The sequence below is a fragment of the Hyla sarda genome, chromosome 10 (genome assembly GCF_029499605.1).
Source record: "Hyla sarda isolate aHylSar1 chromosome 10, aHylSar1.hap1, whole genome shotgun sequence".
NCBI lineage: Eukaryota > Metazoa > Chordata > Amphibia > Anura > Hylidae > Hyla > Hyla sarda.
In genome coordinates, this window is record NC_079198.1 from 143,308,848 (window position 1) to 143,325,767 (window position 16,920).

The window sequence follows — 16,920 nt, forward strand, 5'->3', positions numbered from 1 at the left end:
ATGTGGATATAAACTAAAAGGTCAATTGTCGGCACTGTTCTTTATCCTCTATAACTCTTATACCTGGGAGGATATAACACTCAAGTCTTTATATCCAGATCCACTGTCTTAAGAACCATTCACATTAAGGAGTTGGCTGGTTTGGAAACACCATATTAGGGTAAATTCTGGGTCAATAGAAGGTTCCGGCCTTCAGGATCTTCATCTTTTACCTTTAGAGAAGAATATCCATGGGCAGTGACTGTCAATCTGATGAGGACCTAGATAATTGGTTCCAATGGGAATTGTGCCATACTTCATTTGTCCTGTGGGGGTGCTGCAGGGGAATTGATCATTTCCTACCATGTTCCCCCACAGGTTACAGGAGACCCTGAGGTGGTACCAGTGGTGGGGAAACCTGTAATCACCTTATTATTATTTAGTGACCCCCAATGAAATGGATTGAGCAAAGTGGGCAAACCCTTTAAAGGGAAACCTGATGACCCCCTAATGTGTATTAGATGTATGGCCGGTGTTCATTTAGCAGATGTTAGGGATAAAAAGGGGTCAGACATGTTGAATGTCATTTTCCCATCTTCAAGGCAGATAAGCCCCCGCTAGAGGTGTCTGGCAGCGGCTTATTTCCCTTTCCCCATTGACAATATAAGGAATAGTGGTCGGTGGGTGTATGGCCTTAGATACCATAAGATACAACCATCTCAATCAATTCATGTTGCCAGTTGGAGCCTACATGAGTCTACCACTAGGGGACCATGCTGGACATCCATGTTCTTATGGTAGAAAGTTCTGATATTCATGTGCCCATGTAGACAATTTTGGGGGTGGTCAGGGGTCTCTTACCGGTTTGTGGGGGCCCCATACACAGCAAACAAGAGAGCTGGCCCCATGACCCTATCTATGATCCCCGGTCATCCTTACTTGGGCCTCATGATCCTGTCCCCAACCCCCGGTCACCCTTACTTGGTCCTGTCCCCAGCCACTGGTTGTCCTTCCTTTTTAGTAGGTACATTTTAGGTAGGTACTATCCACTACATACTGGGAACACCCCACATAGTACACACTTCCCTTGTCAGTGGTTGTAATGCTATGACTGATCTGTATATATATATATATATATATATATATATATATATGTATTTACCTTCTGATAATCCATCACTATTTTCTTTTCAATTCAGTTATATTGAAAATTAAACATGTGATTTCACGTATTGATACAGTTTAAATGACATTTTAAGAACATATGAACATGTCAAGGATACAAGTAATTTGACAGACTCGACACATCAATGTTGTATAGAGGTTAGTTGTACATTTGGGATATAATGATACATTTCAGAAAATGGGATATGGTTAAAGTTATGTCAAGTCCACTCAGTAAGTCTGTGAATACATCAATAAAAGTAAAACAAACACGGTTAACGGAAAACATTGCGTTGTCACGTTTCTGAGCCGTGCGGTTTACAACGTAATACGGGAGCAGAGCAAATTGAATCAGTAGATAAACAAATGCTCCTTTTTTTTTAAAGAAGTGAGATCCCGGACCCCGTCCATCCCCTAAATTCCATGTGGTCTTAGTATCGGTTGGTAAAATAGTTGGGTGAATAGTGAGATTATGCGCAGTTGTTTTGGCGACAGCAATTTTCCCATTGTTTAAGAAATGATATCTGTGTTCTTGTTTAGCTATTACTTCCCCAAATATAAGATTGTAGTTAACTAAGACAAGGATTTCTGATATGGAAGGGACATTGTGAGATTTCCATTTTCTTGTAATTAGGAGTCGAAAGTTGTGGAGAACATGGCAAATGGGGGGCGCGATTTCAACAGGAAAATCCTCAATTCCTAGTAATAAGATGGCCAATTCAGTCGGTGTGGTCATCCATATATATTATAACTTATAATACTAGAAGCTTCCGCGCTCCCACTGATGTCAGATACATTTTATTATTATCCGTACATTAGATACATATATGTTTATTATAAAATAATCCGGCAATTCCTATTTTCTGCCACTTGTTGCTGACGCAGAAATGTGAGAACAGCGACAGGTCAGAGGGAAATGTTATATATTATCCTATTAATGTTCTATAATCTGATAATCCAGAACCTGTGATAGAACTTGTCAGATAGATATGAGACAGATAGATATGAGATAGATACGAGATAGATAGATAGATAGATAGATAGATAGATAGATAGATAGATATGAGATAGATATGAGATAGATAGATAGATAGATAGATATGAGATAGATAGATATGAGATAGATAGATATGAGGTAGATAGATATGAGATAGATAGATAAATATGAGATAGATATGAGATAGATATGCGAAAGATAGATAGATAGATAGATAGATAGATATGAGATAGATAGATAGATAGATAGATAGATATGAGATAGATAGATAGATAGATAGATATCAGATAGATATGAGATAGATAGATAGATAGATATGCAAAAGATAGATAGATAGATAGATAGATATGAGACAGATAGAAAGATAGATAGATATGAGATAGATAGGTGGATATGAGATAGATAGATAGATATGAGATAGACAGATAAATAGATGGATATGAGATAGGTATATAGATAGATTTGAGATAGATAGATATGAGAACGATATGAGATACATATGAGATAGATAGATATATAGATGGATATGATATATATATATATATATATATATATATATATAGATATAGATAGATAGATAGATAGATAGATAGCTATAAGATAGATAGATAGATAGATAGATAGATAGATAGATATGAGAATGATATGAGATAGATAGATATGAGATAGATAGATAGATATGAGATAGATAAACAGATAGATAGATATGAGATAGATATGAGATAGATAGATAGATAGATAGATAGATATGAGATAGATATGAGATAGATAGATATGAGATAGATAGATAGATAGATAGATATGAGATAGATAGATAGATATGAGATAGATATGAGATAGATAGATATGAGATAGATAGATATGAAATACATTTATTTATCTTTCAATGTATCTCATATCTATCTATCTATCTCAAATCTATCTATCTAGCTATCTATCTATCTCATATCTATCTATCTATCTCATATATGTCTAACCTATCTCATATCTATCTATCTCATATCTATCTATCTATCTCATATCTATCTATCTATCTATCTATCCATCTCATATCTATCTCATATCTATCTATCTATCTATCTATCTATCTATCTATCTATCTATCTCATATCTATCTCATATCTATCTATCTATCTATCTATCTATCTATCTATCTCATATCTACTGTTACGCCGAGCGCTCCGGGTCCCCGTTCCTCCCCGGAGCGCTCGCCTCATCTTCGTTGTTGCAGCGCCCCGGTCAGATCCACTGACCGGGTGCGCTGCGGTCCCGCCTTCAGCCGGGATGCGATTCGCGATGCGGATAGCGCCCGCTCGCGATGCGCACCCGGGTCCCCGTACCTGACTCGCTCTCCCTCGGTCCTGTCCCGGCGCGCGCGGCCCCGCTCCCTAGGGCGCGCGCGCGCCGGGTCTCTGCGATTTAAAGGGCCAGTGCACCAATGATGGTGCCTGGTCCAATCTTCCCAATTAGCTTAATTGGCTCCCACCTGTGCACTTCCCTATATCACCTCACTTCCCCTGCACTCCCTCGCCGGATCTTGTTGCACTTGTGCCTAGTGAAAGCGTTCCCTTGTCTGTTCCTAGTCCGTGTTCCTGACCTCCTGCCGTTGCCCCTGACTACGAATCTTGCCGCCTGCCCCCGACCTTTTGCTACGTCCGACTTTGCTTCTGCCTACTCCCTTGTACCTCGCCTATCTTCAGTATCTTCAGCAGCCAGAGAGGTGAGCCGTTGCTAGTGGATACGACCTGGTCACTACCGCCGCAGCAAGACCATCCCGCTTTGCGGCGGGCTCTGGTGAAAACCTGTAGTGGCTTAGAACCGGTCCACTAGCGCGGTCCTCGCCATCCCTCTCTGGCACAGAGGATCCACTACCTGCCAGCCGGCATCGTGACAGTAGATCCGGCCATGGATCCCGCTGAGGTTCCCCTGCCAGTTGTCTCTGATATCGCCCGACAGATCGCCCATCTAACCCACCAGCTGTCGGAAGTGTCCACCATTGTGCACCAACATTCGCAACTTCTTCAGCAATCATCTCCTCCGCCAGCTCCTGCACCTCCTCCGCAGCGAGTGGCCACTCCTAGCCTCTGCCTGTCCTTGCCGGACAAATTTAATGGGGACTCTAAGTATTGCCGTGGCTTTCTTTCGCAATGTTCCCAGCACTTGGAGATGATGTCGGACCAGTTTCCTACTGAAAGGTCTAAGGTGGCTTTCGTGTTCTGCCTTCTGTCTGGAAAAGCCCTGTCATGGGCCGCACCGCTCTGGGACCGCAATGACCCCGTCACTGCCTCTGTACACTCCTTCTTCTCGGAAATTAGAAGTGTCTTTGAGGAACCTGCCCGAGCTTCTTCAGCCGAGATTGCCCTGCTGAACCTGGCCCAGGGTGTTTCTTCCGTTGGCGAGTACGCCATTCAGTTCCGTGCTCTTGCTTACGAGTTGTCCTGGAATAGTGAGACTCTCTGCGCGACCTTTAAAAAAGGCCTATCCAGCAACATTAAAGATGTTCTGGCCGCACGAGAGACTCCTGCTGACCTACATGAACTCATTCATCTAGCCACTCGCATTGACATGCGTTCTTCCGGATGGCGTCTGGAGCTCCGCCTGGATATGGACTTTGTTCGCACGAAGCGTTTTTTCTCTCCGGCTCCTCTCTCCTCTGGTCCTCTGCAATCTGTTCCTGTGCTTCCCGCCGCGGAGGCTATGCATGTTGACCGGTCTTGCTTGACACCTCAAGAGAGGACACGACGCCGCATGGAGAATCTTTGCCTGTACTATGCCGGTACCGAACACTTCCTGAAGGATTGTCCTATCCGTCCTCCCCGCCTGGGAAGACGTACGCTGACTCCGCACAAAGGTGACACAGTTCTTGATGTCAACTCTGCTTCTCCACGCCTTACTGTGCCTGTGCGGATATCTGCCTCTACCTTCTCCTTCTCTACTATGCTCTTCTTGGATTCCGGATCTGCAGGAAAATTTTTTTTGGCCTCTCTCATCAACAGGTTCTACGTTCCTGTGACCAGTCTCGCCAGACCCCTCTACATCTATTGTTTTTACAATAAAAGATTGGACTGTCTCGTACGTTTCCACACAGAACCCCTCCTAATTTGCATCGGACCTCATCACGGAAAAATTGAGTTTTTTTTCCTCAGGTTCTTTGGCCCCAAGAAGAGGGGGAGACCCAAGGGGGGGGGTACTGTTACGCCGAGCGCTCCGGGTCCCCGTTCCTCCCCGGAGCGCTCGCCTCATCTTCGTTGTTGCAGCGCCCCGGTCAGATCCACTGACCGGGTGCGCTGCGGTCCCGCCTTCAGCCGGGATGCGATTCGCGATGCGGATAGCGCCCGCATCGCGATGCGCACCCCGGTCCCCGTACCTGACTCGCTCTCCCTCGGTCCTGTCCCGGCGCGCGCGGCCCCGCTCCCTAGGGCGCGCGCGCGCCGGGTCTCTGCGATTTAAAGGGCCAGTGCACCAATGATGGTGCCTGGTCCAATCTTCCCAATTAGCTTAATTGGCTCCCACCTGTGCACTTCCCTATATCACCTCACTTCCCCTGCACTCCCTCGCCGGATCTTGTTGCACTTGTGCCTAGTGAAAGCGTTCCCTTGTCTGTTCCTAGTCCGTGTTCCTGACCTCCTGCCGTTGCCCCTGACTACGAATCTTGCCGCCTGCCCCCGACCTTTTGCTACGTCCGACTTTGCTTCTGCCTACTCCCTTGTACCTCGCCTATCTTCAGTATCTTCAGCAGCCAGAGAGGTGAGCCGTTGCTAGTGGATACGACCTGGTCACTACCGCCGCAGCAAGACCATCCCGCTTTGCGGCGGGCTCTGGTGAAAACCTGTAGTGGCTTAGAACCGGTCCACTAGCGCGGTCCTCGCCATCCCTCTCTGGCACAGAGGATCCACTACCTGCCAGCCGGCATCGTGACATCTACCTATCAATCTGTCTCCTATCTTTCTGACACTAAATGGGAGACTTAAAAAATATCTTAAAACTCTCACTGTAAGATGTATTTACCTAATGGGAATAAAAGGATCAGGAATAAAATAAAACCAATATGGATGAATAAAAATGTAAAGGGGGCAATAAATGACAAAAATAAAGCATTTAAACTACTAAAACAGGACAACAGTGAAGTGAGAACTAACCCCAAAATGTTCTTTAATTATATAAATAGCAAAAATGTTAAAAATGTGTAAAAAAAAAAAAAAAAAAGTGTGGGCCCTTTAAAAAATGATGAGGAAGAAATTATAAACGGGATCAGGAAAAAGCAAATATATAAAACAAATTCTTCTCCACTGTATTCACCCAGGAAGATGAAATGCCAGGTGAAATACAACGAGATAAGGTAAACTCCCCAGTACAGGTCACCTGTCTAACCCAGGAAGAAGTACAGGTCACCTGTCTAACCCAGGAAGAAGTACAGTGCCGCCTACAAAAAATCTAAATAGACAATTCACCAGGTCCAGATGGCATTCACCCCCGTGTTCTACATGAATTAAGTAATGTAATAGACAGGCCCCCATTTTTATATTCAGGGACTCTATAGTGACAGGGACTGTTCTCCAAGACTGGCACATGGCAAATGTGGTGTCAATATTTAAAAAGGGGACAAAAGGCGACCCCGGGAATTATAGACCTGTTAGTTTAACCTCTGTTGTATGTAAATAGTTTGAGGGTTTTTTAATAGATGCTATTTTGGAATATCTAGATAAAAAATAATTGTATGACTCCATATCACATGACTTTATGAGGGATCGGTCCTGTCACCTGATCAGCTTTTATGAGGAGGTGAGCTCCAGACGGGACCAGAGACAATCGCTGGATGTCGTATATCTGGATTTTTCCAAAGCATTTGATACGGTGCCACATAAAAGGTTGGTGCAAAAAATGAGAAGGATCGGGCTGGGGGAGAGTGTGTGTAAGTGGGTAAGTAGCTGGCTCAGTGATAGGAAACAGAGGGTGGTTATTAATGGTACTTATTCTGATTGGGTGACTGTTACTAGTGGGGACCACAGGGATCAGTCTTTGCAAATTATACTAAACTCTGTAAAGTGGTAAACGCAATAGAGCACTGTGCACTATGTATAGTAGATAACACAATAGAGGATAGTGCACTGTGTATAGTAGATAACACAACAGAGGACAGTGCACTGTATATAGTAGATAACACAATAGAGGACTGTGCACTGTTTATAGTAGATAACACAATAGAGGACAGTGCACTGTGTATAGTAGATAACACAATAGAAGACAGTGCACTGTATATAGTAGATAACACAATAGAGGGCTGTGCACTGTGTATAATAGATAACACAATAGAGGACAGTGCACTGTGTATAGTAGATAACACAATAGAGGACTGTGCACTATTACAAAAGGATCTGGATAGGTTGGATGTTTGGGCTGGGAAGTGGCAGATGAGGTAACACTGATAAATGTAAGGTAATGCACATGAGGAAGAAAAATTCGGGCTGGGATTATGTATTAAATGGGAGAACTCTTGAGACGATTGACATGGAAAAGGACTTGGGAGTCTTAGTTAACAGTAAATTTATCTGTAGTGACCAGTGTCGAGCAGCAGCTGCCAAGGCAAATACAATCATGGGGGGCATTAATAGGGGCATAGATGCCCACGACAAGGAAATAATTCTACCACTGTACAAATCACTAGTCAGACCACACATAGAATACTGTGTACAGTACTGGTCAGACAACACATAAAATACTGTGTACAGTACTAGTCAGACCACACATGGAATACTGTGTACAGTACTAGTCAGAACACACATAGAATACTGTGTACAGTTCTGGTCAGACCACACATAGCATACTGTGTACAGTACTGGTCAGACCACACATAGAATACTGTGTACAGTACTGGTCAGACCACACATGGAATACTGTGTACAGTACTGGTCAGACCACACATAGAATACTGTGTATAGTACTGGTCAGACCACACATAGAATACTGTGTACAGTACTGGTCAGACCACACATAGAATACTGTGTACAGTACTGGTCAGACCACACATAGAATACTGTGTACAGTACTGGGCAGACCACACATAGAATACTGTGTACAGTACTGGTCAGACCACACATAGAATACTGTGTTCAGTACTGGTCAGACCACACATAGCATACTGTGTACAGTACTGGTCAGACCACACATAGAATACTGTGTACAGTACTGGTCAGACCACACATGGAATACTGTGTACAGTACTGGTCAGACCACACATAGAATACTGTGTATAGTACTGGTCAGACCACACATAGAATACTGTGTACAGTACTGGTCAGACCACACATAGAATACTGTGTACAGTACTGGTCAGACCACACATAGAATACTGTGTACAGTACTGGGCAGACCACACATAGAATACTGTGTTCAGTACTGGTCAGACCACACATAGAATACTGTGTACAGTACTGGTCAGACCACACATAGAATACTGTGTACAGTACTGGTCAGACCACACATAGAATACTGTGTACAGTACTGGTCAGACCACACATAGAATACTGTGTACAGTCCTGGTCAGACCACACATAGAATATTGTGTACAGTACTGGTCAGACCACACATAGAATACTGTGTACAGTACTGGTCAGACCACACATAGAATTCCGTGTACAGTACTGGTCAGACTACACATAGAATACTGTTTACAGTACTTGACAGACCACACATGGAATACTGTGTACAGTACTGGTCAGACCACACATAGAATACTGTGTACAGTACTGGTCAGACCACACATGGAATACTGTGTACAGTACTGGTCAGACCACACATAGAATACTGTGTATAGTACTGGTCAGACCACACATAGAATACTGTGTACAGTACTGGTCAGACCACACATAGAATACTGTGTACAGTACTGGTCAGACCACACATAGAATACTGTGTACAGTACTGGGCAGACCACACATAGAATACTGTGTACAGTACTGGTCAGACCACACATAGAATACTGTGTTCAGTACTGGTCAGACCACACATAGCATACTGTGTACAGTACTGGTCAGACCACACATAGAATACTGTGTACAGTACTGGTCAGACCACACATGGAATACTGTGTACAGTACTGGTCAGACCACACATAGAATACTGTGTATAGTACTGGTCAGACCACACATAGAATACTGTGTACAGTACTGGTCAGACCACACATAGAATACTGTGTACAGTACTGGTCAGACCACACATAGAATACTGTGTACAGTACTGGGCAGACCACACATAGAATACTGTGTTCAGTACTGGTCAGACCACACATAGAATACTGTGTACAGTACTGGTCAGACCACACATAGAATACTGTGTACAGTACTGGTCAGACCACACATAGAATACTGTGTACAGTACTGGTCAGACCACACATAGAATACTGTGTACAGTCCTGGTCAGACCACACATAGAATATTGTGTACAGTACTGGTCAGACCACACATAGAATACTGTGTACAGTACTGGTCAGACCACACATAGAATTCCGTGTACAGTACTGGTCAGACTACACATAGAATACTGTTTACAGTACTTGACAGACCACACATGGAATACTGTGTACAGTACTGGTCAGACCACACATAGAATACTGTGTACAGTCCTGTCAGACCACACATGGAATACTGTGTACAGTACTGGTCAGACCACACATAGAATACTGTGTACAGTACTGATCAGACCACACATAGAATACTGTGTACAGTATTGGTCAGATCACACATAGAATACTGTGTACAGTACTGGTCAGACCACACATAGAATACTGTGTACAGTACTGGTCAGATCACACATGAAATACTGTGTACAGTACTGGTCAGACCACACATGGAATACTGTGTACAGTACTGGTCAGACCACACATAGAATGCTGTGCACAGAACTGGTCAGACCACACATGGAATACTGTGTACAGTACTGGTCAGACCACACATAGAATACAGTGTACAGTACTGGTCAGACTACACATAGAATACTGTGTACAGTACTGGTCAGACCTCACATGGAATACTGTGCACAGTACTGGTCAGACCACACATAGAATACTGTTCACAGTACTGGTCAGACCACACATAGAATACTGTGTACAGTACTGGTCAGACCACACATAGAATACTGTGTACAGTACTGGTCAGACCACACATAGAATTCCGTGTACAGTACTGGTCAGACCACACATAGAATACTGTGTACAGTACTGGTCAGACCACACATAGAATACTGTGTACAGTACTGGTCAGACCACACATAGAATACTGTGTACAGTACTGGTCCGACCACACATAGAATACTGTTTACAGTACTGGTCAGACCACACATAGAATACTGTGTACAGTACTGGTCAGACCACACATAGAATACTGTGTACAGTACTGGTCAGACCACACATGGAATACTGTGTACAGTACTGGTCAGACCACACATAGAATACTGTGTACAGTACTGGTCAGACCACACATAGAATACTGTGTACAATACTGGTCCGACCGCACATAGAATACTGTGTACAGTACTGGTCAGACCACACATAGAATACTGTGTACAGTACTGGTCAGACCACACATAGAATACTGTGTACAGTACTGGTCAGACCCCCACATAGAATACTGTGTACAGTACTGGTCAGACCACACATAGAATACTGTGTACAGTACTGGTCAGACTACACATAGAATACTGTGTACAGTACTGGTCAGACCCCACATGGAATATATATATAACAAGGGGGCATCCTCTACATTTAGAGGAAAGAAGGTTTCTACACCAGCACAGACGGGGGTTCTTTACTGTAAGAGCAGTGAGACTGTAGAATTCTCTCCCGGAGGAGGTGTCATGGTGAACTCTGTAAAAGAATATAAAAGGGGTCTGGATGCATTTTTGGAGAATAATAACATTACAGGTTATGTATATTAGATTTATAGGGACAGAACATTGATCCAGGGATTTATTCTGATATTTGGAGTCGGGAAGGAATTTTTACCTCTAGTATGAGGGTTTTTTGCCTCCTGGAGCAACTCAGTAGGAACTCATTAGGTATATAGGGTGAACTTGATGGACTCTGGTCTTTTTTCAACCTTATGAGCTATGGTACTATGTTACTATCTATCAATCTCATATCTATCTCTCATATTTATCTATCTATCTCATATCTATCTATCTCATATGTATCTTATATCTATCTCATATTTATCTATCTATCTACCTATCTCATATCTATCTATCTATCTATCTCATATCTATCTATCTCATATCTATCTATCTATCTATCTCATATCTATCTATCTATCTATCTCATATCTATCTATCTATCTATCGATCTATCTCATATCTATCTATCTATCTCATAGCTATCTATCTCATATCTATTTATTTATCTATCTCATATCTATCTATCTCATATCTATCTCATATCTATCTATCTATCTCATATCTATCTCATATCTATCTATCTATCTATCTATCTATCTCATATCTATCTATCTATCTATCTCATATCTATCTATCTCATATCTATCTATCTCATATCTATCTATCCATCTCATATCTATCTATCTATCTCATATCTATCTCATATCTATCTATCTATCTCATATCTATCTCATATCTATCTATCTATCTCATATCTATCTATCTATCTATCTATCTATCTATCTATCTATCTATCTCATATCTATCTATCTCATATCTGTCTATCTCATATCTATCTATCCATCTCATATCTATCTATCTATCTATCTCATATCTATCTATCTATCTTCTATCTATCTATCTATATCTCTATCTCATACCTATCTATCTCATATCTATCTATCTATCTATCTATCTCATATCTATCTATCTATCTATCTCATATCTATCTATCTATCTCATATCTATCTATCTATCTATCTATCTATCTATCTATCTATCTATCTCCCTGATCCTCTCTCCTATATTAAATTTGTATCTAAAAGTGATAAAAATAATGACTTTTCACATACCAGACATATAGTACTCCAGAACCCCCAATTATCTGTTATATTTCGGTTCGGATGAATATTTTTTCTCATTTTTTAATCTGATATTTACCCCAAACTGATTTAAAAAAAAAATCCCAAGATGAATAGAAATATTTCCCCATAAGGATTAGATGTGTGCCACCCCCCCCCCCCCCCCCCCCCCCCCCCCCCTCCTCTTCCCTCTCCAGGGGTCTTCTAAATCTCGGGATCTGCTGCTGTCCTCTCCATTGGTCATATTTAGGGGGGGGGGGGGTCACACTCATTCCCTTTGGCATTTGCCCTTCTTGTCCCAGCACTTGCCCCCTTCTAGGTGGCCCACATCAGACATGGTGTCACATTAACATAGATACAGAATTGGGGGAAACTCAACACAAGAGAAAATTTCTCTTCTGCAACGAGGGAAATTTCCCTGGAGTCTAGCGCACCCTTGTGGCGACAGGTGGAACAACATATTTGTTTAAACTAAAAACACAATCCCAGATAGACATAATATTACCTTTTATTAACTTCAGTGGATTTCAGATGTCCCTGCTGGGTTATATACAGAAGTCTTATGTATGATCTGTGCATACCCAACATGTAACACCTCCTCATCCTACCTGTGCACAGGTATAGCCAGAACTTTACATAAGAATTGTAATTGCACAACCGACTACGACAACAGGCACTTGTCCAGACAAAATGAACCTCCATAAACCTCCTAGATGTCCCTAATATGCTGTCCCCAAGGTTATACTACAAAATGCACTGTTCTAGGAATATCCTACCTAATGCAAAGCACAATGGGGCTACAGCAAAAAAACAACACAATCTGATCGAATCGACTTATTGTGCAATTGTTGTCTGTATAGACAATGTAACCTGCACATAGGGAGGCACTAATAGTGTTTTCCAAACAGGGTGCCTCCAGCTGTTGCAAAACTACAACTCCCAGCATGCCCGGACAGCCGAAGGCTGTCCGGGCATGCTGGGAGTTGTAGTTTTGCAACAGCTGGAGGCACCCTGCTTGGGAAACACTGCACTAATATGATGTATGCCACAGGTATATCTAGTGCTTTATTTTTTTTTTCCACATCTCATGTGACCTTGACAGAACATTGTGTCATATGAACCAATGTATAATCCCAAAATAGACAATAAAGATATCACAAAAATAATAATAATATCACAATCTGCACAAGTTCTCTATAAACCAGAGGTCAAGGCAACTTATCCCAATTCTGTTCTCTATGGCATCTAATGGCACAAGTGCCCGACTGTACTGATAGGATTTAATAGCCACATCACGTCCAGCATGAGCCCTGGGAATAAAAAAGGGGGGGCACAGCAACTTGTCTCCAGCACCGCAGGGGTTAATCGCCCCCCATTAGCGTCGCCTGTGCAGCAATGTTGACAAGAGAGAAATCCTAATCCCTTCCAGACAACATCCAGTCCTTTGCAAAAGTCTACACCCCCCCCCCCCCCTCCCCAGTGCTATGTACATGACACAATATAATGTGGAGTCATCGGATCCCTCTTACCTGATCCCTAAAAGCTGTTTAATCCACATGGTCACGTCTGAATGGATCAGATCTTCATGCACTTATCCATCTGTGCCGCTTCCAGAAGACGAGGCAACAACAACAACAAAAAAATGACAATTCACTCTATGGAAAAAGATATTCCTCAGAGGAGCCGGATGGGAGATGTAGAGAGAGAAGTGGCAGCTGCTTCCAGAAAGGACATTCCTGCATAGATCGTTTTATGGGGACAGGATGGGGTCTGGGGTAGACAAGGGCAGGGTGGTGCTGGCGGAGGTGGTGCTGGCGAGGAGATATGTGGGCAGCGGGCAGGAGACGGGGAGCCTTCTCATCGGGTCCTCGTCTGTCCTCATCTAGAGAAGCTGCGAATGCCACAGAGATGCCAGGAGGAGGATGAGGAGTGCCAGCAGCGAGTAGTGGTCCTGAGGATGAGGAGGATGATGGTGGTGGTAGTTGTGGTGGAGGGGGCACAGATCCTGCAGCCACTTCCTCAGAGGACTCTCATGTTTTGGGCTGTAAGAAGAGGAGAGAATGGGTGGAAATCCTGGCAGTGAGCGGATGCCAGCTGTGCCAGGGGTGGGCGCTGACTGGGGATGGAGGGGCTCAAGGTAAGTGAGAAATACCATGAAAGTCCATGAAAGACCCCCAGTCTATTATCCCACACACATCTCCAGCACTGAGCTGTCTTCTGCCTCACAGATCTCTGTGCCAGTGACTTGTCTCTGCCGTCTCTAACAGGCAATGCACGGTTAACCCCTTCTGCTCCAGAGCCTGCTCAGGAGTGTAGTGTGAGGAGCCAGCACTCTCTCCTCACCTGATCAGGCTGCCTGCAGTGACCCCCTCCCCCCCCCACCCCAGCTCTGCCCCCCTGACTCCTGTATTCTGCTGGTGATGCCCCCATCCACCTGACACTTGTCTCCCCACTTAGTAATGGATTCAGAACATTATTAGGATTATCCCACCGACCAGGCGGCTTCGCCAATTTACACCGGAGCTGGATGGACTGGTTCATGGTCTTAAAGGGGAAATCATGACAACTTCCAAGGGTGAATAATACATTTTTTTTACTATTCAATATTTAAACAGCCCCCCCGGGTGTCTCCGGTCTCCCTGCTCCTCACCCACCAAATTGGTAATGAGACAATTGGGGGCAATTTTATTTTTCTGATTGCAAAAAAAAAATCTGGAACATGTTTAAAAGCCAAGTAAAGTAGATGCACCAAGATCGGACTATTTTATGAGCTTTATGTGTAAAGGGGCGGGGCATGGACAAAGTCGTAAAACTCGATTAATTTACTAATTACTGCAATACATTTGTTGGTGCAAATTTTGGTTCAAATTACACGTTGAGGAGGGTGGCGTAAAGGAACAGCATTAAAACAGCAATATGCAAGGTTAGAAGGCAAAACAGCTCCAATTTATTACCCCCCCCCCCCCAAAAAAAATAAATAAATAAATAAATAAAATAATAATAATAATAATAATAATAATATATATATATATATATATATATATATATATATATATATATATATACACAACTCCCAAGTCCTATCCTCATGGATGGTGTATCCTCTGCATATCACACAGAATGGCGGATACCCTCACAGCATAGCCTGTCCCCAGTGGGGCTCACCATCTTGTTTCCCCCCCCCCCCCCCATATCAAGCTCTTATATAGATTTGAAGGTCAGCTTCAATGCAAACGTAATTCACAGGTGTGTTTATAAAGCATGAAAAATGTAAGATGTTTAAAATAATAATAATAATAACTATTATTGTTATTATTAATATTATTATTATTAATAATAATAATAATAATAATAAAATAATCATCAATTAAGATAACAGTCATAGTAAATAAATAAATAAAAAATAAATAAATACATAAAAAAACAAAAAAAAATAATAATATAAATAATACGACACACTAATACTATTGGAGTTTCTTACATTTTCTACTTACTGGATAAATTGACTCGAATGTCATATTTTATAGACTATTTTTCATCATTGACCCAGATTTACTGTCCCAAAGGCGCCAGAGTTATTGTAATTTGTACTTTAGACTACAATTATTATTATTTTTTTTACTGTTTTTGTGCCTCCCTCAGCAAAGAGGGTGTGGTCTAGTGAGAAAGGGGTGTGGTTTTGCAAAAAGGGGCTTGGTCTCAAATGCGGGGCAGTATGCCTAAAATTTTCGGTGACAAAAAAAAAATGGCCTAATGAGTCAATTCAAAAAGCGGGTAATAATAGTTATAAAGTTATTTATCAGAGTCCTAAGATGTATCAAGGATGAAGAATCGGTGTCACCTATTGGAAGTAACTTTCTTGGAAGCTGGCGTTTCCCAACCAGTGTGCCTCCAGCTGTTGCAAAACAACAACTCTCAGCATGCCCGGACAGCCAAAGGCTGTCCGGGCATGCTGGGAGTTGTAGTTTTGCAACAGCTGGAGGCACACTGGTTGGAAAATATTGTAAATCAATTTTGCCACCAATAAAAAAGCCTTAAAACATGACTGGGGATTATCACACATTAACCTACAGGGTAGTTACCACCAATAGGTGGCAGCAGAGAGACAGCTTGCTCCCTATTGGAGTAGAACATTATTTGCTTCCCTTTTTTCCCAAGATTCATTGCTTTTCTGTCTACAGTATCAAGCAGAATCCTGACCCCCCTCAGGCCAAGGTTGGGCAAAGATTTAGGGTTCACCCAATTGTGGTCAAATATTGTAATATCTACATTGTAACCTACATTAACAAAGTCTCTCCAACCCCCACCATCCACAAGCCCAGCACTCCCATCATCCTCCCATCCCTCATCTTCCTTATGTCTGAATTCTATCATGTTTTATCATTTTATTTTAGGAGATTTAGCAAAAAAATAAAAAATAAAATAAAAGGCAGTTGGCAGTTGCCTAATTGAAGAATCAGGTGGGAGGGGAATGGGAGGAGCCTATGTGTTGGGACCGCCTGGGCATGCCCTTTTTTTTGGCATTTGCATAATTTTGCATATGCATAATTTGCATAAGCCCTCCCATTTGAGGTCCAGTTTGTGGGACTGAAAATAGGTGCAGAATAATTTTTGGTGGCAGAATGTTGTCTTCTCCTTTAGTCAAAAATAAAAATTAATAATCTGCATTAAAAAAATCTGATACAGTTTTTTGTGACCAATAAATAAAATAATGAATAAATAATGTATAAATACATAAAAAATAAATAATAAATAAAAAAACATAAAAAATAA

At 42.3% G+C, this 16,920-nt stretch overlaps 1 protein-coding gene across 1 annotated transcript in view; it reads right to left on the reverse strand.

Moving 5' to 3' along the window:
- AJAP1 (adherens junctions associated protein 1) overlaps window positions 1-14,491 on the reverse strand; it is a 325,555-nt gene extending 311,064 nt beyond the window's left edge. Inside the window, exon 1 of the mRNA XM_056544512.1 lies at window positions 13,677-14,491. Within this exon, the coding sequence (XP_056400487.1) occupies window positions 13,677-13,705 (29 nt within the window). The 5' untranslated portion in view covers window positions 13,706-14,491. The remainder of the gene's footprint in view (window positions 1-13,676) is intronic.
- Between the last annotated feature and the right edge of the window lie 2,429 nt (window positions 14,492-16,920).